Source organism: Aulonocara stuartgranti, assembly GCF_965226115.1.
Source record: "Aulonocara stuartgranti genome assembly, chromosome: 17".
Taxonomy (NCBI): domain Eukaryota; kingdom Metazoa; phylum Chordata; class Actinopteri; order Cichliformes; family Cichlidae; genus Aulonocara; species Aulonocara stuartgranti.
Window position 1 is genome coordinate 28,784,545 of NC_138953.1, and position 26,311 is coordinate 28,810,855.

Consider the following 26,311-nt stretch of genomic DNA (forward strand, 5'->3'; position numbering starts at 1 on the left):
ATCAACAACCAGTTACATATATAAGCATCCAAAATTTTAATTTATGAACTACTGAAATCTTCAGGATTTGTCCTTTAATTTCTCATCTTCACTTTTAGACAAGGATAATCGAATTTACTTAAAGTGCTACAGTAAATACCTCTCTCCTGACTTGTCCAAAAGTTACTTGGAGTCAGGTGTTTTAGTTAAGGACATGAGAAAAGAAGTGTTAGTTCCAGACACGCCATTCCTTTAATTTTTGACAACTTTCAACAAACCTTGGAGGGTAGAAAAAAGACATTATGATTCATACAGCAGAAAGAGCCTATAAAAGAATTTCTGAACACCAGCTGGATAATCCACAACAGACAGATGAAATGATAGTTGAATTTTTTGGGAGAGCCGGCACGACAAAGAGAAAAAAGCCGCACAACAACACCAGAACTTATTTCCAGCTGTTATGCATCATAATGGAGGCAGCAGCCCAAAACCTGAGCATAGGAAAAGTTGGGTAATACCAAAAGCGCATAACTAAATCACCCAAAAAAATCTCAAAAAAATGAATGAAATTCAGGTTATGGGATGGTGAGGTCAGATTTATGGCCTTCATCTAATTGACATGCTGTCTCATGACCTGAAGACAGCTGTTAAGTCAAGCTGTTCCAGAAGTACCAACGATGGCCCAAGATTAAATTTCACCGTTGTTCAAATTGTCATGAACATGAATAAAACATGTGCCGGAGCTGTATAATATTATATTACAAAATATATTTTCTGGTGAACGGTTAGTCAATAGGTTTAATATTCTATATACCTGAAGAGAAATATGTGGCAGAGTCGTTTAGAGAGCAATTACTGCTCCCCTTCTCATGCTGATCCAGTGTGCGTGGTGTGAGCAATCACAGAGGACGGAGGTTCAGAAGACAATGAGATTTGTGTGTTATTGTAATGAAGTTGAGTTCAGGCAAACACCTGCAAGCACTCAGTAAAAGGTCCACACAGCGTGAATAAAAAGTTCCGTCTGTCCTCGAGCCGTTGTTCATACAGAGAATGCATGAAAAGCTGGGACTAGTTTTACATAACTGTTTGTCCATTATTAGTCTTGTCAAATTGTCTTGGCCTATAGCTATGACTGGAATAGCTGAAACCAGTTTAAGAATATTAATTGTGAAAGTCTAGCAATTCCAAAAGGGTTTCTCAAATCCTGCAAGGTCCCTTTACAGAAGGTGGAGTGCTGAGAATGGCGTCATATTTTGGTAGAAGATTTAAATAGCCTGAAAGAGAGACAGCCATTTTCCACTGTTTAGCAACTAAAACACCTATATTATGGTGGCTATATAACAAAGACAAGGAAAAAAAAAAAAATAGGGTAGCAAGGCATATAATAGGCAGCAAAAACAGAAGGAACCATATTCTTTGATTCACAGATCACTCATATTCATCACTGTAAAGCCACTGGGGGGGGATTGGCGTCTGAAGTGAGGAACGGCATATAAAAACCAAAAACAATCAGAAATATTAATTAATATTATACTATTAATATCAGCAGTATTAAAGGCTTAAAGTTCACAAAAGATGAACAGTTACATTTACCATCCTCAAATCAAGTTACCTATGCTGACCACTAGATGGAGCTCTAAATTCAGAGATTTAGCAGCGTTTACAGAAAATTATCACTTTCTTAAATGGAATAAAATAGTTTTTTCTTCTTTGTGGCCATACATATGAGCATTATTGATACTGCAAAGTTTATTTTGATTACCATCACTCAGCCAACGTGTTAGAATTAAAGACAAAGCTACAAATATAAACATGACTCCGTTCATTTGCTGCGGTTTATCACAGTGTATTGACAGCTCACTTTCAAGACTTCAGGCACTGAATTTATACATAATTATTTACCAGTAGAATTATGTAAGAGGCACATTGTGTTTACAAAAGACAGAAACACACACATAACTTTCTTTCTTTGTACTCTGTGCTCTTACTCAGCCGATTCGACTTGGAATTATCGAAACACTCCTATATAAATCTCCTAATTAAAAACAATTAAATTCGCACCCTCATGAGTTGCATAGAATACCACACAACTTAAGTCTTTCCCTTTTTTAGTCATGTTCAAATTAAAGCATGCAAAAACATCCAGCCTAGACCAGGTAACAGAAACTCATGAGCCTGAGTTTCTATCGTGTGTGTCCAACGCTTAGATCATCAGATCACAATGCAGGGATTTAAAGTTTGGTTAGGTGTCAGCAGGTCATGCTCCATCTGTTGAAGGTGGTGTGCAGGGGTCACGTTGTGCTCAGTAAGGGTCCATCTTGATCCTTCTGTACAAGCAGCAGGTGAACACCATTCCACATATCTGAAAACAGGAAGTGTTAGGTCACAGACTGCAGTTTAGTCGCCATGGAAAACTGCAGGAAGCTTGAATGCTACCGACTGTGGGGCAGAGAAGGTTTAAAGGTGAAGGAGTTAGAGACTGCTGGAAAGTATGAAGCTGGTTACTAGGGAGTGTCAGGAGTCAAGCAGCCAATATTTCACCAAAACGTGTGCGCACAGGCTTCCATAAACAAACTATATAAAGCTGGGTGAAGTGAAAAAGCAGATTAATGCTCTTACATCTCAATATACTGTTTTTCCTCTTTGCAAAAGCTCTGGGGACCTTTTTATTTTACTCAGACACACAAAACAAACAGATTACCCCCAAAATTGTTTTGTGTACTTATTTATTTACTAATTTATCGTCTCCCTGTCTCTGCTTGGTTCAGCTGGTTGTGTTTTTATTGAGTTACAAACTAATGTGTTGTCAACAGGGAATTTGTAGACTGCCCCGTGCTGGAGAAACTATGCAATATCAGTCATAACATGGTTGAAGGGTGTTTCTCTCGTATCTTCTTAAGATTTTAAACTTTCATTTATCGGCTAATATAAATGTCGAAACCAATAAATGTCTATACCGACCAGTAATATTAGTCCCAAAATAAATTTAAATAATAATAATAAATAAAAGGCTTCCAAAAATATCACTATAATAAGGGAAAACAGACCACAACAATTGTGCTAGTATTTTAAATGAAGCTTTTTACATTTAGAAATTTGCTGTCATATCTGACATCAGTGTAAACACAGAGCTGTATGAAGAAAAGAGATGCACAGACATTGTCACTGGTGACTGCTACTGGCCTATCAGCAAACTAGACATTATATCGATTATGTGCATTACATCTTAAATATTCAAACATGGCATAATGAAGCATATCTGCATCTTTTATCAGCTGAACTGTTATAAACATCCTTCTCAGCATAGAATTTCACCAGCAGCGAATTCCTAATACGGAATGAGCATGTCTAAAATTACTACTACACAGCACCGAGCAAAAAGTCTAAAAACAAAGCAGAATAAGGGAAGCAGGAGCTGACCAAAGCCGCTGGGTCTACAAGCTTGATGGCCAAATAGGCAAGTGTCCAGATTCCATTTCTGTGCCTCTAAAAGCTTCCAGAGGAAGCCTGATCAAGGAAGTCAGAATTTAATATTGACTCATAATTTCTCCTCGAGCAAGGTTTTGTTTTCCTCTCTCGTCTCAACCATCAGTGACAGTTATGCACAAGGATAGAAGATGCAGTCATTTTGGCTGAGGGAACATAAGGTGAGAAGAAAAAAAAGGAAAAAAGTCACACTGTTTTTTTAGTTTTCTTGAGGCCTAATTTCAGAAGACGCTAAAAAACAATGATGTAACAGTGTTAAAAAGTAAACTCATTAGAGACAGAAACATGCCATCTCGTGGGATGGCAAAAACAGATATCTGGGCACCCCCAAACAACTCCGAGTCCCAATTCAATGATGTTCATGAAAGCCCAGTCTATTTTAGATTGCAAGTAACTATAGCAACAACACTAATGCTTTTTTTTCTGAGTGGTAATGTAATTGAAGGTGTCAGCATATTAAATAAATAGGTGTAATAAGTGCAGCAGCTACTCTGTAAATTTTTGTAATTTTTAAAAAAAGAGTCTATTAAAAGTAAGCGTGTTAATAATTTCTGCGTTTAACTGTTGTAAATATTTGATTAAGTTTGTATTGTTGTATACCATATACTCCCCGACACCCATAGTGAAGCCTCATTAATGTTTGGATTCAAGGGATATACAGCAAAGCACTGCTACATGCTGTAAATACACCTGTCCCTATGGTGTTTTCCCCACTTCTTGTCAGCGCAGGTGCTACATTGATGGAAGCGTTGCTGCACGAATTATAGATCATGACACTATGAACCAAAGCACAGTGAAAAAGCAAGTGAGTCGTGCTATCCTCAGGATGCATTTGAATAAGCTGTCACATCCTCATCACCCACAGCAACACATCATCACAAAATGCATAGCAACAAACTGGAAAACGCAGCCAAATGCAAAGTCGCTGCATGCTTCACGACGAATTAAACATGTTAATCCAGTAAACATGCAGACAGCAGGTCTCGCATTTAACACAAAACAGGAAGCCACGCAAGGACAAATAGGCAGTCAAATATGAAATATCTACAGTGCCCTCCAACCTTGCCTCTCGATTAGATTAAACCAGCAGCGCTCTAGAGCCAAATTACAATGCACCAAAGTCCTCTTCCTCTTCTTTATAGAGCAGATAGATAAAGCAGGCTGTCAAGAGTGCCCCGACCAACTATAGTGATAACAAACACACACAGAGTACAACACACCAAAGACAGATTAGTGCACACCGACATTAAGACAGACTGAACATTTAACAAAGAGGAGACATAAAGTTGGCCTACATTACGAAAAAATGCTAATATGTGAGTGAGAAGTGACAAAATTACACCGTGTACGTCATGTATTCAATATATTCACAATATTTTCAGCACCTCATTTAAATGCTCGACAAAGTCCCTTCAGATCATTTGGTTCTTGTGAGAAAGTCTTTATGTTATAGCCACTGCTAATGGAGACTCTGCTTAAATTCCTTTTACCAACAGCGGTGAGCATCACAGAGACTGCACGGTTGGTCATCTCATCTTTTGCTTTTTGCAGTCTTTATAATTATGGCAGTGAAATCCTGGCTTCATGTCTTTATTCTCAGTCCCCTGGTGCCCAATTAAAACTAAGCTGTATGTAAAGTGGTGGACTTGTCAGTCTTACAAACACCACTGGAAACAATAAGTGGAAATTTGTTTAGTTCTAGGTTGACAAGTTAATTTAAACGTGGTTTGCAGCTACAGTAAGACAGTTTGGTTAGCTGGTAGAAAAGTGCAAAACAATAAAAAGAGGAAAAAAAAATATCCTCGGGCTCTGCAATACTAAAAAGCCCATCTTAGACTACATTGAATAGGCAGAAGGGCCAAACTCATATAATGATGACAGAAAGAATCGGATGAGATGAAAAGATGTGTCCATTTAGAGGATCCTGACCTGCCAGGGTACATTCAGTAATAGGAGTTTTTTTTCTTTTAATTCAACAAAGGGCAGCATTCCACTCACAAAAGCTAAAAGCAGTTTCTCATTTCTGATAACAACTGGGCTTGTATAAAGCACTGTATGCTCAGGGAGAAGGCAGTAGAAATGCATCCTGCTTCTTCACCAATCATCTGAACTGGGTGTATATATTACTTACCTGCAGACAGGCCACTCCTATCCCCACTGCACCGATAACCAACAGGTGATCTGCAAGGAACTTTTCCAGCTTAGTGATGCAGCCACCCTACAGAGTTAAAGTTTACACTAGATTATTAGTTAGACAAGAAAGCTTTGTCTGCATTTCTGCATAGCTATAGTTTAAACTGCTTCAGCAAGCAACAAGACATCCTTCAGAAGTTGTGTATTTTTACTGAATCTGGGATGTTCTTGATTATTTAAGTACATTTTCAGTCCCTCTTTACTCCCTCAGGTGTATTTACAGGGCTCAAAACACTCACGGTAAAAATGAATAAATAAACCATCCCAAACCTACAAGTGAACATAGATACAGTCATCATCCACAAACCATTTTATTTAAATTCTCAGGATATGTCTTCATGCTTATGTCTTTGCACATGATGCAGGTAGCACATTGTGAAGGATAAGAAGAAACTGAGTGATTTGACACGAGAAGGCAGAAGAGCCTCTCCTGTGCAGCGTGGATAAGCATTCAAAACCTCATCTTTTATTCATTTTTCTTAGAGCTCATTCTATCAGAAGAAAGTTTGCTGGCATGTTTTGTGAGTCACTCAGGGCTGCACAGAGCTGCACTGCCTGGCACTGTTGCCTCAACGCAAGAAGGTTCCTGGTTCAAATCTCTTACTCAGCTCGGACATTTCTGTGCATGTTTAGCTTGTGACTTTCCTCTGGGTGCCACAGCTTCCTCCCAAAAACAATTGGGAGGTTAGCAAAAATAATGCCCACAGATCTGACGGCATGAACTGAGGTTTATCTCTGCCTTTTGCCCCTATGTCGACCTTGCAACCCAGCAGCAGTTAGGAAAGTAGATGGATGCTTTTCATTTCAGGAAATGAAATATCAGCCTCAGATATTTGAAAATGGTTTGGCTACAACAGACCAGAAGTGAATAAAATACCAGTTTAATTTCTTCAAATATGGCATGAACCAGAAAAAAAAACAAAAAAAAAAAAACAATGGACTGTGAAGATGAGCAATCACCCTGAACAACTCGATAGCACCGATTTCCTTTGATTACTGCCTACACATAGTTATTAGTATACTCAGTGCTTCAATCTCTTTTTTCTGTCTTTAGGCTATCATCACTCATCTTTGATTGCAAAAGCACTCAGTTGATATTTATAACTCAAGTCAGGGATATAGCCAGGTTGCAACACATTTCACAAAACTGTACAAAAGATTATTGTAAGATATAGAACCTACAGGAGGAACTACAACACATTCTGTGTTGTAGCTGCGCAACAGGCAGGCTGAATAAGCCTGCTGTCATTTTGCCAGAAGCATTTATTGCACTGACCTCCACTTTGTAGATGTTGGAGGGGTGGTCCCTCTTTCCACAGTGAGGTGTGATGGTCTTACAGCAGCTGTCAGGTACCGCCCTGCCTTCTGCTTGCCCTGACACAAGGTACTTGCTCACAGTCCAATCATGAGAATTGTTGCTGCCACAGCATTTGAACTGGAGAGGCAGAAAAAGGAAAGCCCAGACTTTAGTTCCACAGTGTGAGGCCATATCCCTCATTCTGATTAAAATATGGTTTCATGTATCATCTAGTGTAAACAAATTCCTAACATCAAGCCACTATATAAATATATTTTCACAGCAGTAATTTTCCTCTCAGGGACTACTTTCGCTCCGGCTGTTCCACTTGTCATCTTTGGAACAATGCTCTGTCTAAACCCAGATAGAATACACAGAGTGATGAGCCATTTCTTCTTCTACTCCACGTCAGCATAATTTTCAGCTTCATATATCAAATTAATTTATAACAAGTACAAGTATACTTAACCGCGCATGCTGAAGAGGGTGAAATACAATCTTACAGAAACTTGACACCAGAGGAGTTTGTAAATATATTTCATACATCCTGTTGTAGATTGTCAACCGCAAATGTGACTGCCTCCTTTCCTGGCTGAGCGTAGTTCTCTGTCATAGTGTGGTTGAGATGCTGCTTCAGCTCCTCACTCAGCTGGAAATGAGGAACAAAAAGAGAGTCAGCAGGCATACACAGTGAGAAACAGTGTGTTTGAAACAGAGAAGGTGGGAAGGCTGGAGGGGTGGGTTGGAGGGGATCATTTTGGGGTAAAAACAAATGTTTTTGTGGTAACCCCCCCACGGGCTGCTTAATTTACGATTGCGCGTGCGATGTCTACAAAGAAGGGCATTGAAAAAAGTGATACGTAGGTGCAAATAGTGTGGAGGTGAGGGAAAGGATAAGGGGATGATAGATTGGTAGCATTGGGGAGTGCTGTGATGCAGAATACAGATAAACAAGACACTAAAAAAAATTGACTAGGAATACAGCCTTTGATGTCTGGATATATTTTCTCACACTCACACAGGGTGCAGGAAACAATGCAAATCTTTATCTTTAAAGTGATTCTATCCCGTACTGAACCCTCTTCCATCACAATAAATCTGCCCAAAGATTACAAGATGCCCTATGCAGCCCTCACTGACTGAAGCTGACTGACAGCCAGATGTTTGGGCGATAACTAAATGCCAAGAATATCTAATGTGTTAGATACACTTCAGAGAGTCATGTCATCAGAGGAGGATCACTGAGGATGCTGCTTTAGAAAGCCTTTATTCCTGCTTGGTTCCACGCTCTTACTCGAATGTTCCCTTCTGATTTTTACAATACTGATGTCACTGTATTTTCTTTTATGATAATTGTTTTTAATGAATAATTTATCAATTATTTATAACTTATTAGATTATTAGTCTCTTGATTCACAAAAAGCACAGCTGAATTCATTCTTAAATAATAGGTAGCCGTCATCTACAGTAATCTAACATCACCCTGTTGATCCTGTAACTGCAATATATAAATGAATTAAAGGATCATCACTGCAGCTGACGTCTGAGCTGATATAAGTGAAAAGACCTAAACAACCCATTTTGACCCTCTTTCACAAAATTTACCCAAGTAGTTTAACCAACTTAACCAGGTTTTGTTGCCTAAAGACTGAAAATTACTTCTTACTTCTTTCTTTCTTTGCTTGTTTTTTTAAGTCTTCTTTGACACTCTGCTACATTTCCATGCTTTAGTTTTATTAAATGCTGCAAAGGGTCATTTTAGACCGCTAGTAGGTTGCCATCAAGCAATATAATGACTTTATAATGTATAATGCATTATTATAGTTTTGTGGATGTAATCATCATGAAAGATTTTGTGAATATAAATGAAATAATGATAACAAATCATCAAATAATAATGACTACATAATAATATCCAATGCAGATGAGATGCACCCATGTGCAAATTCTGGCCGTTTAACTCCATGTAGGTGTAGGAAGAGTCAGCAAATAAACAGATTTTGTGAATTACAGTTTAATTCACCATGATCTCTTGCCTATGAGCCTTTGTTTTTTGGCTTTTACTACTAATTTTCCCCCTATGTTACCTTTCCCAGTCACAAGTTGTCACAACAGCCTGACTTCTAATCTGTAATTTTTGCTTCAGCGCAGGTCAATCTAATACTAGCAGCAGCATAACTGCACACTAACAAAATGCAGCTTAGTCAAAGGTGAGCCTGAAAGATGTTTCAAATACCAAGCAAGTGCTCAAAAAAGAAAAAAGAAAGATATGTTCTGTTTATTTTTAGCCTCTGCCCCGTTTCCTCACTGACATCTTGACATCTGAATGTTCAAACTTTTCTTGCAGAACTTTATCTGCTTTGCAAAACGCCTGCTCTTTGATATATACCAAGAAGGGGAAAAAAAAAATCATAATATGTATAACTCAAACCCAAAACATGATTATGATTAACATCCAGTAAATCACAAACGATTCCTATATCCAGTAGTCCCTCTGCTATCCCATCTGTAGTGTATTAATATGAGAAACGCCCCAGCACACTAGTTTGATGATGATCATCTGGATAGAAGTTTTTTTTAACCTCATTTTCCCACGTGCCTGCAGGCATAGATTAGCTGCTGCAGTTATTTCAACAAGGATAAACTGCAGCTTGGGTCATCACTGCACAACGTCACTCAGCTAAACCAGTAAAAAGTGACCACTTACCCTCTGGTAGTATACATAAGCTAGTACTCCGGCCACAAGTTCGATCAAGAAGATAAACAGGAGGCAGATGAAATACTGTGGATGAGAGACAGGACAGAAAGAGAGAGCAAAAAAGAATTTCAGTAAATTTGACTGAACACTCATTAGCTCAGTAGTCGCCTGAAGTATCTGGTTGCTAACTCAAGTTGCTCACGCTTGTGATGGCTCAATATAAACTTTCATCAACTGTCACCGCACTGCATCTGTCACTTCAAACGCAGATGGCAGTCCTGCATGAAATGAGACAACCAGAAAGCAATTTGACAGGCTGCAGAAACCCATTTCTCCTGGGCATCTGTACAGAGCTCCCCACATTACTAGAATAAAGTTTCACTATTTATCATAACTGATGTCTGAAATTATCTTAGAAAAAACAAAACAGTATTAGCACAGTATTCGAGCGTCATCCTCAAATATTATTATTTGATGTTAGCGTTTGCTTAGTATTTGAGCGCTACTCTCAAATACTGTGTTTAGTTTTCCTCTGCAAGAATGAAAAAGAATCAGACATGAGATGGGTGCTGAGGCAAAAAATAAAAATGAGAATAACAGAGGCTTTAACTGTAAGCGTCATTCTTAATGGCAAGCACTGTTGTATGTACTGTTATGCAAACAGTGTGACGAACTGATTGCCCACACAGAGAGTACTTTGATAGACTGCTGCAAAATGAGCAGATCAAAACTCCAGCTTTCCCACACTTAAATAACCCAACTTTTTTATTGTTCATCAGATGGTTTGTACACCCATCAAAACATGGCTCATTCCACATAATTCAAGTCCATATACAAACAGACACATAAACACGCACCTAACAGGGACCAGCTGTCACAGAGCGGGGAAAACAACAGCGTAACTCAGAACCATTATGGAGACACAGATGCTATTGCACAACCTGCTAGATGCACCAAACAAAGTGATTGAAAACTATTGGTAACAAACAGCTGTAAGGAAGAAATATTTAACACACGCACAAACAGATGTTCTTTTTTGTTTTGCAGCTATCGCAGTAATGGTGCTGAGCAGAAACCCAGCCTGCTCTGCGTCTCTCTTGGTTACAAGATTGCGAAAAAAGCACTTCAGTCTCTGTGTGCCTGCTACCCACACAAAATGCCAACTTCACACTTCTCTATGCACACAACACTTACTGTACATGCTAGCATCACTCATTATTCTTCCCAAACAAATCTATAAATAGCACAAAAAAAACAGTTGAACCAAACTGCACCGCAGATTCCGTTTCCTCCGCGCATCTACCTCTTCACTCCTGCAAGGCCCTTTCTCTCTCCATCCATCACCAGTAGATAGACAAACCTATAAATAGCCCTGCGGCAGAGAACGTTCACCTCCCGCCTCCTTCTCTCCCACTGGGTCCTGTCTCTGTAAAATAATGAGGACAGCGAGGGCCCTGTCAGAGTCATTCGTCAACATCTAGCGATAGACCTTAGACCAGGCTTAGCATGGATGAGCGCCATCGCATGTTGCCACATTTGTGTACATGTGGGCGAGCATCTAGCTTCTCACAGTGGACAATCTAGAACCACGGACCAGTAGACTATCAGGGCTGTTATTACATAACTTATTATTTATCTTCTGCAGTGTTTCCCCATTCAGTTACATTCTATTTATGCCAGCGTGGGACTGCTGTGCTCAACGAGGAGGCAAGCACACCCATGCTTTCTTAAGTGAATTATTCTATTCTCGTTCACCAGACAGAGTCCGAATCAGTCGTCTTGGACTGTAAGAGTGTTTTCCATCTCTGCAACCTTGGCGTAATGACATATAAAGCCACAACACAAGAGACTGTTAAGCTTCTGAATAATGACCAGGGATGCCAAAAAAAAAATGGCCCAAACTGCCTACAAGAAAGGAAAACGTGATGGGAAATGCAAGGGCTAGCTGGCTAAGTGGAAGTGACCTTTCAACATAAAAAAGTGGATTCTCCACTAGCAAATATCGACTCGCCGTCTTGGATGGATGGCAAATTAAGACAAAAATACTCAAACTCTACATTAATAAGTATTATTAAACAGATTTTTTAGGTTTTCCAGATGCAATGTTCTTTGGTAAAATCACAGCAAAATTACTGTCCATGTACACTTTCACGCCCTGCATTGACCATCTGCACTTTGACCTCCTATATTACAGCAAAAATACCCTTGGAAAAAAAAAAATGAAAAAAAAAATATGATTAACTCTCTCATGCTCATTCTAAAAAAAAAAAACTACACTCCTCTAAACCTTTAAATGACAAACTGGTAACTGTTCCAAAAGCATGAGTGTTTGCCATCAAAATATATTTTTTGTAAGTTCTGAGTTATGATCTACGTGCGGGTTAATTTTAAACACAGACTCTACATTGAATCCTAAGTGTAAGCCTAACCCACACCTTTACAGCTACAAACAAATGCCTGGACCTAAGCGGAAACCCCCATCCATCACTCTCTCGTCTCTCACCGTGGACAGACAGCTTCTCTGCTCCCGGATGACTGCACAACAGCCCAAAAAGCCTGTAACTACCACCAGGCTGCCAGCTAAGATGAGGGTGTATGCTGACACAGCAAAAGTGCTGGAGGCCAGTAGGCTCAAGTAGTCGCTCTTTGCCACCAGTGTCCAGACGCCCACACCCAGAACAGCAGCTCCTCCCATCTGGAGAAGAATTAAGAGAAGCAGAGAAAAAGTAACAGGATTAAAAAGACATCTGAATAAAAACATAAATAAAAATGTTTAGTGCAGCACGAAGTGTCATACTACAGAGACAAAAAACGCACGAGATATGAAATGTAACTGAATTTAACTAAGTGTACCATGTCAGTTTATTATTAAAGAATAGCAAAACACAAGTACTGTAACATTCAAGCGAAACATTTTTCAGGGCAGGAAGTGATCAATTTAAAGTGAACTCAAAGCTTTTAGATGAGTCACTTAGAAAAAGAAAAGGAAATGGAACAAAGGAAGAGGGCATAAAGGAGGCAAGAAAAAAAAGAGGAAACAGAATGAGAAACAGAGAAAAGTGACCATGCGTAACAACTAACAGGAGTGGTGAGACGTCTGCAATCAAGCCAGGGCATAATGACCACTTACTTAGAAACAATACAGAGTAACTGATCCAGGGTGGCTTCCTGATCTCTTTTTCTCATCTTGCAAGTTTCAAAGGAGGGCAAATAGGAAATGCCTGAGAGAGTCTTTCTTCATCCTCCCATCCCTTTCCTTTAGAAGGAAGGACCTCTTACTCACAACACCACATATCAAACCGAGGACCAACCAGTGGGAAATCACCCTTCTCTAACACTGTAAAGACATTTCTTCTAACAACTAAGTTCCACTGAATTACATTTTTTTAAGTTGGCTATCACTTTTTCTGAAAGTAGTTCCCAATACTGTTCTCATATCTCTGTACTATCACTGCTCAAAATAAAATTACCGCCTTAGTATCTGCCAAGTAGTGAAGCTGCACTTTACATCCATGTCTATCCAGACTTAACCTTAAACATCTTACGTAACTTGAAATGTTGCCAGAAATGTTTTACCACAAAAATCTAATCAGTTCATTCTTGAGTCCAAGTGGAAATCTGTGCAAGGTTTGAAGAAAGCAGAAAGCTGAAAACACAATCACACCATCCTCAGCTGTAACTGACAAGGAGGAGGCAGAGTAAAATGGCATCAGGGTGTGGTTCACGCGATCGTGTGAGGGGATCACAGAGTAGCTATTTGCCGATATATCAGTACCGACGTTTGTAGCCGTCAATAGATGATAATTAAACAAGAAAAGCAGAGACAGGAGGAACAACCTTCACCCATGTTGAGTATGGATGCTACATAGTTTCACCATCAGAGTGTACTTGTCCACCAGACAGCGTAAATTAATAATCTAAGATTATGTCAATAAATCAAGATTATTTTTAAACTGCATTGGTATATTACCTTAGTAAGGACTCATAAATAACTGTACCTAACATGTGTGAGGGAAACCAGTTCATGTTTACCATTTTTGAAAGAAAAAAAAATATCAGCTGATATATAAAAGATTTAAAAATCTCCAAATATCGTTATCGGTCCTAAATATCCTACATCAGAAAGGCTTGACACACTGCATTAGTAATATATTCATATATAATAAATAACATATAAAAAAATCAATTGAAAAAGTCTCTGGCAAGTCAAATTTGGAGGGGAAGGGGAAACACTACGATATACTGCCAAATCTATATTTCATTCTACCCTCAATTAACCAAACAATCATGCTTTAACCGGCCATTAATCACATCAGCTGGATTATTTTCTGAGCACATGTCAAACATTACTTTATTCAATTTTGCTTTAACTAATGATATCTGTGTTTTTGATGACTGCCAATAACAGCGCCGTGAAAAACAGGGACAAATGAGAAATCCCTAGATGATGCACTCTCTTTTAAAAGTAATGTGCTAAGAAAGTGAAAAACAGAAATGGCCAATGCCAGTTCATCCTCACAGAGTATGCACTGCTCCCCCGCCTATGATTAATTTGTGTAGGGGGTGGACAAAAATGCCCTCTTAGAAAAAAGTGTTGCGAGATGGAGGACAGCCTTCAGAGGAAAATGATACTATTTTTCCTCAAGAGACTGGTTGTTAGGTGGCGACAGGGAATTTAATAGAGGCCTAAAGCTAAAGCTTGATCCCTTTTCTCTTTCTAACCTCTCCCACTTGCTGATCTGTCTCTCGCTCCTCAAAATCTTCTTTTTTGACTCTGTAAGCCCGGAGACTCTGCACTGATGCTGTAAGAGAGCGGAGCTTTAGCAGCATAAAGTGTGGTGCCAGAGAGCAGGTTTAATACACTGTGTGGCCAGAATACACTGACAAGCCCTAAATAATCTATGACTCACTTTGAACTCAGTCCATAGCTTAGCCTAGGAAGACTGAAAACTTTCCTTAATCCTCTTCCTATTTCTATGTGGCTCTGTATGAGCATTGTCTCTAAAAAAAAGCAGTTTTAAAGGAACACAGACAGTTTTACAGAGTTGCTACTGATGTTGTCAATGACGATCCAATTCACCAGGAGGTTAAATGTAAAGCTCAGTTATTGTGGTGAGGTCTCTGTGAGTACACATTACTTGAAATGAGGATTACTAGCCACTTACCCAGAAGAGAAAGTTGAAAACAAAGAGCAGGTACTTGAGGCACACGGTCACCCAGTCGTTCTGGTCATCTTTATAACCCACCGACATCTTTTTGTCTTCAGTTGAATTCTATAAGTGCAGATTTGTTTGTTGGAAACATTACATTTTCCTGCAAAGTACTGCTAAAAAATGTATCACAATAAAAAAAAAATCTTACTATAGTTTTCTTTAGATGTGTTTTTAGCATTTACATTCCTTCCTTTACCCAAAAATAGCTAAACAAGTATTGTTCACACATTTACACTTATCCAGCTGCACATAACTCCCATGTCCCAGACTTCTCACTGCACGACATATTACTAGTTGTTTAGTGATGCAGCATCCAAGGCCCCAATATGACATGCTTTTGTTATATCACAAACCACATCTTTGAATTATCACTAGGACATGTCCCTATGAATCATTAATTGAGCTTCTAGTCTTGGCCCTGTAAATAAAAGGCCGTGGGTGTGGAAAGCACTTAGACCTATACAATTGATCTAAATAGCATCCTTCAGCGGACAGAGCATAAAAGAAAATGTTGCAGCTTTTCTGTCTGCCGGCTCAGGAATAATACACATAATACTGTAGGTGTAGATCTGAGAGGAAAAGTGATGAATAAATCATTTGTTGGGGATGAAAATGAATAAGGTAAACACGCAAGCTAGTAAGCTTGCTAAAGGGTCAGCTTGTCTACAAAGGAAGAAGGAAAACGAAAGGAAAAATTGTCTCTCCATGCATGAGATTTTCCACTTCATTCAGGCTTTGAGATATTCCATCTACCTTTACTCATAAACAATAAATGGGAATGGGGTTTCATCTGAAATATCTACAGCATTTTCTACAATACTTCAGTTATCTTTTGATAATTTACCTTAATTGCCTTGTTTTTAGATTTTATCTGACATATTGTGGAGCAACAATGCTCCAACAATGCTCTCTCTCTAAAGCATTTGTGACTAATATATGAAGAACAGAAAAAGTAAACATAAAACTGATGAAAAAAAGCATAGGTGTGTCTATAAATAGCAGTGAATCAAGTTTTATTTTGAAGTTTCAATAAGCAGTTACCTTGCAGATTTTGTTTTTTAATAATTCATTTAAATGTATTAATAAATTATTCTATAGACTATTTGCTTCTCAGCAGCATAACAAGAAAATTATATACGGCTGAGTTGCTGAGTCAATAACTATTATTGATCAACATAATGTATATGCTTCTGAAATGGGTCCATTGTATAGAAGGTGAGAGAAGGTTCCAGATCTGATAAGTAAACCCAGTGCAGAAGTGTTAACATTACTATTCTTTCTTTTTATTTAATTGTTTTTTCGGCCAGTAGGGGGCGACTGTGGCAGTATAAAGACAAGGTTTGTGGAAAATAAACCACTCTTTCAATGGCAATGGAGAAAACTGTATAAATATAAATGTTTAAAAAGGGAATAAAAAAAATAAAAAAAACAGGTTTCCATCAAATAAATCTTTTATGATAATTTACCCAGTCCCTGGTGTTCATCTGTACTAAGTATAGTCTGCAAGATCTCTGTTTACTGGGTGCGAAGCGTCCACATTTATATACCCTGGAGGAGGCTGTAAACTTTCTGTAAGTCCAGGAATCTCACTACTGACTGATGACAGTGATAGTGAGGTAAGTTATTGAGGTTATCCTTAACTTTTCCTTAAGGTTTGTCATCTTTTTTTCAGGAGACAAAGCTTCAAGTGAGAACAAAGAGCTGTAGGTGAGGGAGTAGAGAGCAGTGGTGGGAGAGTCGGATGAAGAAGAGGAGGAGTAAGAGGCAGATGATGTGGAGATGGCAGAGAGAGTGAGCAGGATGTATAAAACCCAAAGAGCAGACAAGGAGACAGGGTCGGGAACAGCACAGATGAGTGCCTTTGAACCACCATGTAGTCCAGCTTCTTCAGTCCGGCCCAGTGTGGTTCAGCCACAACCAGTATCTGTGGTCAGTGAGCTTCTTATTAATTTGATTGAGTAACTGATTTTATTTCCTATTTTATTTCACAGTAAGGAGGTCCTGGGTTTGAATCCATTGGCCGGCTGGGGCCAAACTGTGTCTAATGTTTACATGTTCTTCCCATGCAATTATGCATTCTCTCCCAATACTTTGCATTCCTCCCAGAGTCCAAAGTCATGCATGTTCTATATGTGTAAGCCCTGCCATAGATTTGCAACTAGCCCTAGGTTCAGCCTGCCAATTGCAATGGAAAATGACAAAAATTGAACAGAGTAGAGCAGAGGAAAATCAAGCCAAGTAGGTGCTAGTGGAAAAGAGAATCTTGTGCAGTTCCATTGTAATGCAATCTGTAGTGGGGCACAGAACACTACAAAAAAAAACCCAAAACAAAACAAACAAAAACACCCTGAGGTTTACTTTTAACATAGTATTCCCCATGCCCCCCTTATCCTCTTGGTTCCCCTTATGAACCCAAATTTCAAAATATCCTTTAACCTCCCCTGTAAATACAGCCAAGTTTCCTTTCCGTGTTCGTGCCTACTGCAAACTATTAAATGACAAATAAAATTTAAATGAAATTAAACAATTTGTCTGATTTTAGAGCGTCTAAGCTGGCCGTTAACTCTTTCCTAACAAGGCCTTCCTGCTTCTAACAGTCTGTCCAGATGAATTAGGAGGAAACGAACACGGGTCCCCCTTAAAAAGAAAAAGAAAAAAGCCAGGTCTCGGACATTTTAGACTTTAACCTGCGCTGTTGTGCTCCAGCATCACAAGCTACGAATCAATACACAGACACTTAAGTCCTTTTCTGTGTAAGTCAAACTTTCCCCCCCTCTTCTTCAAGATAGCTGTCCTGAAAATCCTGAAAAAATAAATGTCCCACCTGCGTTGCCGATGGCAGGACAAAGTTTAAACACATTATCTCACAGTTGGACAGACAAACAGGCGTTTTCATCTTATATCTGACCACATACTCACCAGACCGACGTTTAAGGCTGGAAAAAGGACCTTGTTTATCTCCGTCTACTCAGAGTCTACGGCACCACTGCAGTGGGCGTTTTGTCCGGTCCAGTCAAGCTTGTTGCTTTCAGGGTGTCCGACAGTCTGTGCGGATGGTGCTTTTGCTTGCAGCTCGTATTTTCGAGTTTCAAGAAAATTCATTACATTGATTTGTAACAAATTGTAATAAAATGAACTCCATATATGTGCAGGTAGACACTAAAACTACAAAATGAATCAATACAAATAGCCTCCATGTTTCAAATACAACAATTATTACTTACAGTGTAGGTTACAGTGAGTTCCAACAATGACCTCTCTACTCACACGCAAAATAAAACAAAGTACATCATTTACTTTGTTGGTACAGATATTGCTGCCGAGTAAAAGTATGATTGTGTAAAAATATTAAACAGTCTGGGTAGTAACAGAAATCTGCATAATAGGCATAGCAACGGGTAGTCAAGGAAGGCTGCAGTAGTTAACCGTGTCACATAGTAGGGAGTGACAGAGAAGGAACTGACTCAATACCACTAGGTAGTCTGAATACCACAGTGCCATTAACAGCATAACCTTGGTTACAATGTAACCACAACCCCTCTGAAGAATTTTCCAATAGGGTGTGCGTGACTAACCAAAGACAGAGTCAAAAAAGCATAATTTACTGTGAGCATAGCCTTGGCACATTGGCTTGTTTGCATGCAGGTTCTATTCATTTCTATTACTACAGTTGGATAAATCTGATTAATAATTCTAGTCATGCCACTTAACACATTTCAATTTGCTCTTCATAATGTGAAGTTGACTATGAAATTATTGAACAGACCAACTCTGTGACCTCAAAGAGAAAAATGGAAATTTGGTATTTCAGGAATGAGCCTATCAGCATTAATTTGATTGTCTAGACGGTTTTTTTTGTTTTTTTTTACAATTCAGCAATAATTTAATCACCAAAGAATACAAAAAAAGCAGGGAAAAATAAAGAGATAAAACTGTAAAAAAAAAAAGGTAAACACCATGGTAATTCTGGTACCCACTTATATCAATGTTAACAACATAAAAACTACCTTACTCCTATGTCACTTCTGTTGCTTTACATCCCTGTCCAACCAGTGTGTTCAGTGATGAGTTTTTATTGTAATGATAAATCTTTATCACAACAAGGCATCCTTTTCTGAGCAAAACAGACTCTGCAGTGGGCTGTTTCCTCTATTTCCGCCTCAGTAATTCAATGTGCTTGCAAGCTTTTAGAAATAGATGGTGGCTGCAGGCCTCGGCAGTGGGCACCTGGACTGGCGACAGTCAGTCTAAGAAAACAGCATTACTTAGCAGAGGATGTCATGAATCAGGTCAGGTTTTCCCCAATAAATATTGTCTAATCAGAGTGTGATAAAACAGGCCATCATCGTCCCATGGCTAGCAACTTGGAGCCTGTTTTCCACTTTCTCATAGGTGAGACATGGCAGAATAAACAGAAATCTGGCTTAAATGGTAAATGGTCTGCATTTGTATAGTGCTTTTCTAGTCCCTAAGGACCCCAAAGCGCTTCACACTACATTCAGTCATTCACCCATTCACACACAGGCGATGGCAAGCTACATTGTAGCCACAGCTGCCCTGGGGCGCACTGACAGAGGCGAGGCTGCCGGACACTGGCGCCACCAGTAGGCAAACATGGGGTTAGTATCTTGCCCAAGGATATTTGGCATGCAGCCAGGAGGCAGCCTGGGATCGAACCACCGACCTTCTGATTAGTGGCTGACCTGCTCTGCTTAGTCTTAAGCCAGCTCTTTTCAGTGCCAGACCATTCCCTCTGTGTCCAGTCCCATTCTGCTGGAGTTACTTTATCACCTTTCATGGTTTTGTAACCCACTAGGCTCTCCAATTCTTTCTCTCACAAAGGGGTAGGAGTAGGTCATGACTGAGTGTGCATGTCAATCACAAACAGGTTAAGGGGAAAGCAAACATTGTGTGCACTGGTGTGTGCATGTGTGATTATTGCAGCCATTCATTTAAATTTCACATTCTTCCTAACCAATTCTTAGCACCAGTTGCTTATCTAGCCTTCTATTCACGTCATAAAGAGAAGACAAGAAATTTAAAAAACAAGAAATGATACTTGTTTAAAGAGCTACTCAGATCCTACTTCTTATGGCTGACTTCTTGTACCCAGACTGCCACGTGCTGCAGTGCCTGCAGTACAATTCAGGCAGATTATAGGTGCCAAATTGCAAGAGATAAGAAACATCAAGAATCTTACAGAGTTTTATCAGCTTGTGCTAACCTCGTTGCTATTTTTCTTTGATGGATTAGGAAAGGTCAGGATGAACTACAGGATTTCCTGGACATGAACTAAGCGGCTGCTGTAGATAAAATAAGAAATTGTTACAGTGAAAGCTTGAGGGACAAGTCTTCCTGCCTCACAAGACACAAGCATACGCACAAAGAACTAGAGGACTAGAGAAACACAAGCACAAAGAAGTAGAGAAACACAAGCAGTGAAAGCAATCTGTGTGTGGGAACTCTGGGACAATGTCAACAGATGGAACTGAGCATACTAAGCAGAGCAACACCATGTAGCATCAGCTGACAGATTCACAACGGAAACAAGGGAGGTTGGAGTAGCCATCAAAAACTATAATTAATCCCAGAGTGTTTTTTTTTTCCTTTTTTGTTTGTTTTGTTTGGGGTTTTTTTGAAGGCACTCGAGATTTTTAATCTAGCATGGAAAATGTGTGCACACCTTATTCTAGCTTTACAAACCATCTCAGTTGTCCATCAGCTAGCTGGCCTGCGATTCTGGTCCAAGTAAAAATCACAGCTATCAGTGTGAACACTTCTCCATACATGCATTTTCCCAAGAGGACGGATCCGAATGATTTGAGTGATTCGCACACGTTCCATCTAGCACCCTCTGGAGGCTAACGCCTGTGGGTTTGAGCAAACGGTCTCAACACCTTTACAAACAATACAATTCCTTAATTTAGTACATTTTACTTTATCCTATATAAGTATAAGGTTTTAACACGTAACCAATTTACTTTAGCCTATAATTTAGAACTTTCTGGGGGGGGGGCGTTTTAATCCATAATAAATTTACCTACATAAACCCCAAAACGAGCTTCCCAGAGCCCCCTTAGTTAAGTTCTTATCTTTTTTTTTTTTTTTTTTTTTTTTTTTTGCGCTTTTAAATTATATATATTTTTAATGCGGCTCACACCAATTTTAATGTCATGAAAGGGTTAAAAAAAATTAAGAGGCGTATCGTAAGTGACCACTGGGGGAGGGCCGCTTCTGGACGCCAACGTGTTGAAACGAAACTTATGTAAAACCCCTCAAAGAGAACTGTTTTTTAAATAGAGAAAGTTTGCTTTCTATTTTTCGCAGCTTTTATTAATCAGAAACTTGAGACTTTGCAGGTATGGTTACTTTACTGGTTTCTTACACAGTCTGAGCAGTTTGTTCAGTCCACTGAGTTGAATTGTATTAGTTTTAGGTTATTAGTATTCATTTATTTATTGTATTTCGCTCTTGTGCAGATATGGCAACTGCCAGCAGTCTGTTGTCAGAGGAGAGGTTCTTATGCTGCATCTGTTTGGACGTGTTTACCGAGCCAGTGTCAACCCCGTGTGGACACAACTTCTGCCGCCCGTGTATCCACAAGTATTGGGACTCTAGTGACGTTTGTCAGTGTCCATTTTGCAAAAGGACATTTTCTTCGAGACCTGAACTCAACGTCAACACTACCATGTCTGAGTTAGCGGCTGAGTTTGCAAAGCTGGTCCAAGTCAAAGTGTCAACTTCAGACCGAGAGCTCCCAGAAGGAACAAATGTTCTTTGTGATATCTGCACCGGGATGAAAGAAAAGGCCGTTAAGTCTTGTTTGATGTGCCTTACTTCTTTCTGTGTAGTCCACCTGGAGCCTCATCAGAGAGTTTCAGTGCTTAAGAGCCACAAACTAATCGATCCTGTGATTAATCTTGATGAGAGGATGTGCAAAAAGCACAACAAGATAACAGAACTGTATTGTAGGACTGACAAGGCCTGTGTTTGTGTGTTGTGTTTCAAAAGCGATCACAAGAGTCACAATGTCATCTCGCTAGAGGAAGAGTATGAGGCTGTGTTAGCAAAAAATGATGAGGTAATGGCAAATATCCACAAGATGATACAATCACGATGCGATAAGATAGATGCAATTGAAAAGTCACTTGATGCCAGCCAGAAAGAAGCCGATGAAGAGAAAGAAGCCAGTGTGCAGATGTTTACTGACTTCATTCGCTCTATTCAGAAGAGTCAAGCTGATGTTGTTCAGGTGATTGAAGAGAGGCACAGAGCGATGAAACAAAAGGCTGAAGGTTTTCTGAAAGAGATGAGGATGGAAGTTGCTGAGCTTAAAAGCAGAATAAGCCAGCTGGAGCAGCTGTCACGATCTGAGGACCATCACTGTCTTGTCCAGAACTTCTCAAGCTTACGGGCTCCTTCAAGTAAGGGCTGGTCCAGTGCTGGTGTTTACAGCAACTTGTCTTTTAATGAAGTGAGAAGAGCCATGGCTCAGGTGAAACAAACAGCTGATATAATTTTGGAGAAAGTTCCAGAGATCAAAATGAAAAGAATGAGAGAACATGCAGTAGACTTGACTATTGATCCCGACACAGCACATTGCTCACTTACCATTAGTCAAGACCGAAAACAAGTTGGAACTGCAGAAAAACAGAATCTTCCAAAAAATCCAAAAAGATTTGAGATGTATCCAGAAGTCTTAGCAAAGGAGGGCTTCACAGGGGGGAAGTTTTACTTTGAGGTGCAGGTGAAAGATAAGAGTAAGTGGACTGTTGGAGTGGTGAGAGAGTCTGTAGATAGAAAGGGAGACACACGTCTATCAGTTTCAGATGGTTATTGGACCATCGGATTAAGTGAGGGCAAGTATTATGGATATGAAAATTCAGCTGTTTTATTGGTACAGTTAAAAAAGCTTCAAAAAGTGGGCATCTTCGTGGACTACGATAAGGGAGTGGTTTCTTTCTATGATGTGGATTTCAAGTCACACATCTACTCTTTCAGTGGCTTTCGCTTTAAAGACAAACTTTATCCATATTTTTGCCCTCATTATAACACAGACAAAATGAATGTTGCCCCTCTTGTCATAACACCTGTACCTCACAGATTAGCTTAGTATGATCCTCATTTGCAGAAGACAAACTAGGCTTCAGCATTTCCATAATCAGTATGTAAAACTATATCTGCTTGGAAGTTCATCACAAGATCATTCTATATGTTTGCCTTCTTTGTCTAATGTAATATGCTATGATGTTAATATATTTCAGTGGCTAAAATTACCAGCTGACTTCATAATGTAAGTAAGATAGACTTTGACAAGATATTTGTATGTATATTTTTGTATTTAGACAAGGTTACATGCAGGTGAATTTAAAAAAAAAAAAAAATTACACACACACACACACACAGAAATTCATGCCAGACCTTCTGCTTTTTGTTATCAAATTCAAATTAAAAGCTTTATCAGATTCACAGAAAGAGATGATACTAAGATGAGAAGATGAACTCTCTGTTTAAGCTGTTTTTTGTAGTTAGCAGTAACTGGAAATGAATTGATTTTATGTATTTGAAAAGTTACCTGAATAAACTTCACGTCAAGACTGATTTTCTCATATCGTTCCTTTATATTGCATTCCTCATAGTTTAGGCAGAACTCATATAAATACAAAAGGACTGTAACGTCTTCCCTGTGCCATTTTGACCCATTGAATGCACTACATTGCTTCAAAAGATTACAGTGGCTCTGGTTAAGTGTGTGCATAAGACATAACACACCTTGAAGAAGATATAGAGATATTTAATTCTTCATATAATTACAGGCTAAAGGTCAGTGTCGCCGAGCCTTGCTGCTACCCTGCTTGGAGTCTTTAACACTATAGGTTTATGATGGAACTTGCTGCGACTCACGTCTTTGTCACGCTCACAGCTTTGTGAGACTTATAAGTCAATCAATAGTATTCTGCCCACTGCTTTCACTCCTGACTCCTGCCTGTGTGCTCCTGCCCCCACACTGATTTGTGTGGATGATAAAGTGTATGCGCTCGCATTATCCTCAAGTGTGATGCGTAGGCTGATCTTCTTAAGCACCACTGATGGAGCTCACCCATAACTGTGACTAAAAACCAGTGTGTTTCATTGTGTGTTGTCTGTCATTAATGGGAAATGAGCCCATTTTTCCTTGCGACAAATGTTTTGTTATGTTTTTCAAAGTGGGTTACTATTAACTGAATCCTTTGATAGACTATGAAAAGACTGAGGGAGAGTAATGAAAGAGGTACGGATACCTCTGGAAATGGAAATCAAACATTGTGCGATGAAAGATATTTTGACATTCTTGGAAGAAGGCAGCGTGAATATTACATTGCAGGATTTAACTGCATTATTCTCTCCTTAACATGATCTTCTATCCCATCTTAAGCAAAACATATACTTTTTTCTTTTAGTCGTATGTCTAAAAGACTGAGGAGGGCCAACTGTGTAATCAGGTGTAAAATAGAAATAGAATGATTTAGGGTCAGCTCTACATGAGGTTGATGTGAAATACAAGGGGAGAAATCTCTGACCTGAAACAACACCAGTGAATATAGGCTACTGGGAAGAAAAAAAAAGTCTAAAAATGGTCAATCACACTGCTCTCTATTGATTCAAAGTACACATTTGTTGTGCTTAGAGCCACAACACAATCAGTGATGACACAGCAGGTTTTTTGACTTTTGCAGCCACTAAAAAAGCACCTGCTGTGACTTCTGATTGGGATGAAGAAAGAGGGCAGCATGCTTAAAAGTTACAGGAGTTACAGTAATGTACAAAAGTCTTGAGCCACTCTTCATTTCTTTAGATTTTGATTCCACAGAGCCAGACTTGCTTGTCATTTTTTATAATGGTCTTGAAAAATCTCCAGGCTTTCTGAAGGCCATTTGAGATGTAGCTGGCCCTTCATTTAAACAGCCTACTGTTCACTGAAACCTCATCAAAAGTTATCTGAGTTGGAAGGGTGGCTGTTAATAAGCCATTCTTAAGGAAGGAGAACAGAGAAAAATAAGGCTGAGGTGTGCCAAATTACACAAGAAATTGACTGGAAAAAAAATCAGCTGTAATATGTCTTATGGAGTAATGAATCCAAATTTGAAATATGCATGGAAGAGGTCCGAAGAGAGATACAACAGTGAATGTCTATAGCCATCTTTAACACAGCGTGGATACTCTACCGTGCTTTGAGGCTGGATTTCAGCCAGTGTTGTTGGAGCTCTTATCCAAATTAATCAAATTATGAATGTAGAAAAGTTCCACCAGATTTTGATCGACCATGTAATACCATGTAGTGTCTGATTGGCAGCAACTTCATTTTTCAGTACGACAATGATCGCAAACATACTGCCAATGTAGTCAAAGTATGCCTGGATGAAACAACGCATCAGTCATGGATTGATCTCTCCAGGGTTCGAACCTCAACCTTGACAGAAAACAAAACAAAAGGCAGCCAGCATCCAAAGAAGAGTCTCGGATGTGTTTCAAGAAGCCTGCAGAACTAAGAAATTACAAGAAAGCTTACCTATTAGAGTTTAAGCTGTGTTGAAGAATGAAAGGCAGCTTTAACTGAACAAAAGGGGAAAAAAATCCCACATTGACAGCTAACTCAAGAGACAAAAAGCATTAGAACTTAAGTCATTACCTTACTTAAGGATAAATAAGTTAATTAATTACATTAACGCATAAGCAGAAAATAACCTACAGTAACTACTTTCCGATATGGAAGTGCAAAAGACAACTGAAAGGGAGGATAGTTTCTATATATGTGGTTTCTATTAAGGGACAGAGGAATGATAAGAAATGATAAGAAATCAAGGACAAGGAGTGTGGTGTAGATAAGTGAGGAAATCCGATCATTACTACAAATTTAGTTGAAATTTAAATATTTTAACTATGGTGTGTGAGCTGGGCCCCTGGGTGCCTCCTGTGCGAGCTTTACCGGGGATGTCCTACCGGGAGGCTAGATTACATCTCTTGTCTGGCCTATAGGAACGCCTCGGTGAGTCCAGGAGGAGGGGAATGGTTTGCTGAGGCTGCTGTCCCCCAACAACATAAAACGGATGGATGGATATATTCTAACACTTAAAATAAAGATTCCAAAACGGAAATGATCGAATAACGTATGAAAAAATGTGCTCAGAAATTAATGTATATGTGTATTGTTTGAATGGACCTGCTCTGACTGATTTTCATATCACAACGAATACATGACTGTTTCCATGCGTTGTCTGTGGTAGACTACTCAGTCATGAATCGGGTCAAATAGCTTTTTTTGTACGTTTTGGTTGTAACACTGAAAAAAGATATCGTCAAAATCATTTTTAGCTTTCCACAAATTACCATGAAATTATAAACGGAATCAACTTTCAAGTAACAATGTAACTATAACATGATTCTGATAGGCTTTGTGCCAAGTAA

At 39.1% G+C, this 26,311-nt stretch overlaps 2 protein-coding genes across 7 annotated transcripts in view; one reads left to right on the top strand and one right to left on the bottom strand.

The window, feature by feature from the left end:
• The window catches only part of tspan11 (tetraspanin 11), a 101,681-nt gene extending 83,766 nt beyond the window's left edge, over positions 1–17,915 (bottom strand). The window contains exons 1-9 of one of the 6 annotated variants that reach the window (XM_082511832.1): positions 17,786–17,910; positions 14,819–14,926; positions 12,157–12,348; positions 9,663–9,737; positions 7,500–7,604; positions 6,935–7,093; positions 5,597–5,683; positions 4,527–4,648; positions 1,801–2,341 (exon numbers count right to left, since the gene is read on the bottom strand). In XM_082511832.1, the coding sequence (XP_082367958.1) occupies positions 4,571–4,648; positions 5,597–5,683; positions 6,935–7,093; positions 7,500–7,604; positions 9,663–9,737; positions 12,157–12,348; positions 14,819–14,905 (783 nt within the window). In that variant the 5' untranslated portion in view covers positions 14,906–14,926; positions 17,786–17,910 and the 3' untranslated portion in view covers positions 1,801–2,341; positions 4,527–4,570. Of the gene's footprint in view, positions 1–1,800; positions 2,342–4,526; positions 4,649–5,596; positions 5,684–6,934; positions 7,094–7,499; positions 7,605–9,662; positions 9,738–9,855; positions 11,023–12,156; positions 12,349–14,818; positions 14,927–17,785 lie in introns of those variants that run through there. The other 5 variants (XM_082511833.1, XM_082511834.1, XM_082511831.1 and 2 more) reach the window with 5 other exon arrangements.
• A 3,161-nt stretch (positions 17,916–21,076) lies between these two features.
• Positions 21,077–23,467, top strand: LOC309691710 (E3 ubiquitin-protein ligase TRIM39-like). The gene is made up of 2 exons (XM_082509586.1): positions 21,077–21,225; positions 21,346–23,467. The coding sequence occupies exon 2, from the start codon at positions 21,348–21,350 to the stop codon at positions 22,977–22,979; it is 1,632 nt and encodes a 543-aa protein (XP_082365712.1). The 5' UTR covers positions 21,077–21,225; positions 21,346–21,347; the 3' UTR covers positions 22,980–23,467.
• Positions 23,468–26,311: the final 2,844 nt, after the last annotated feature.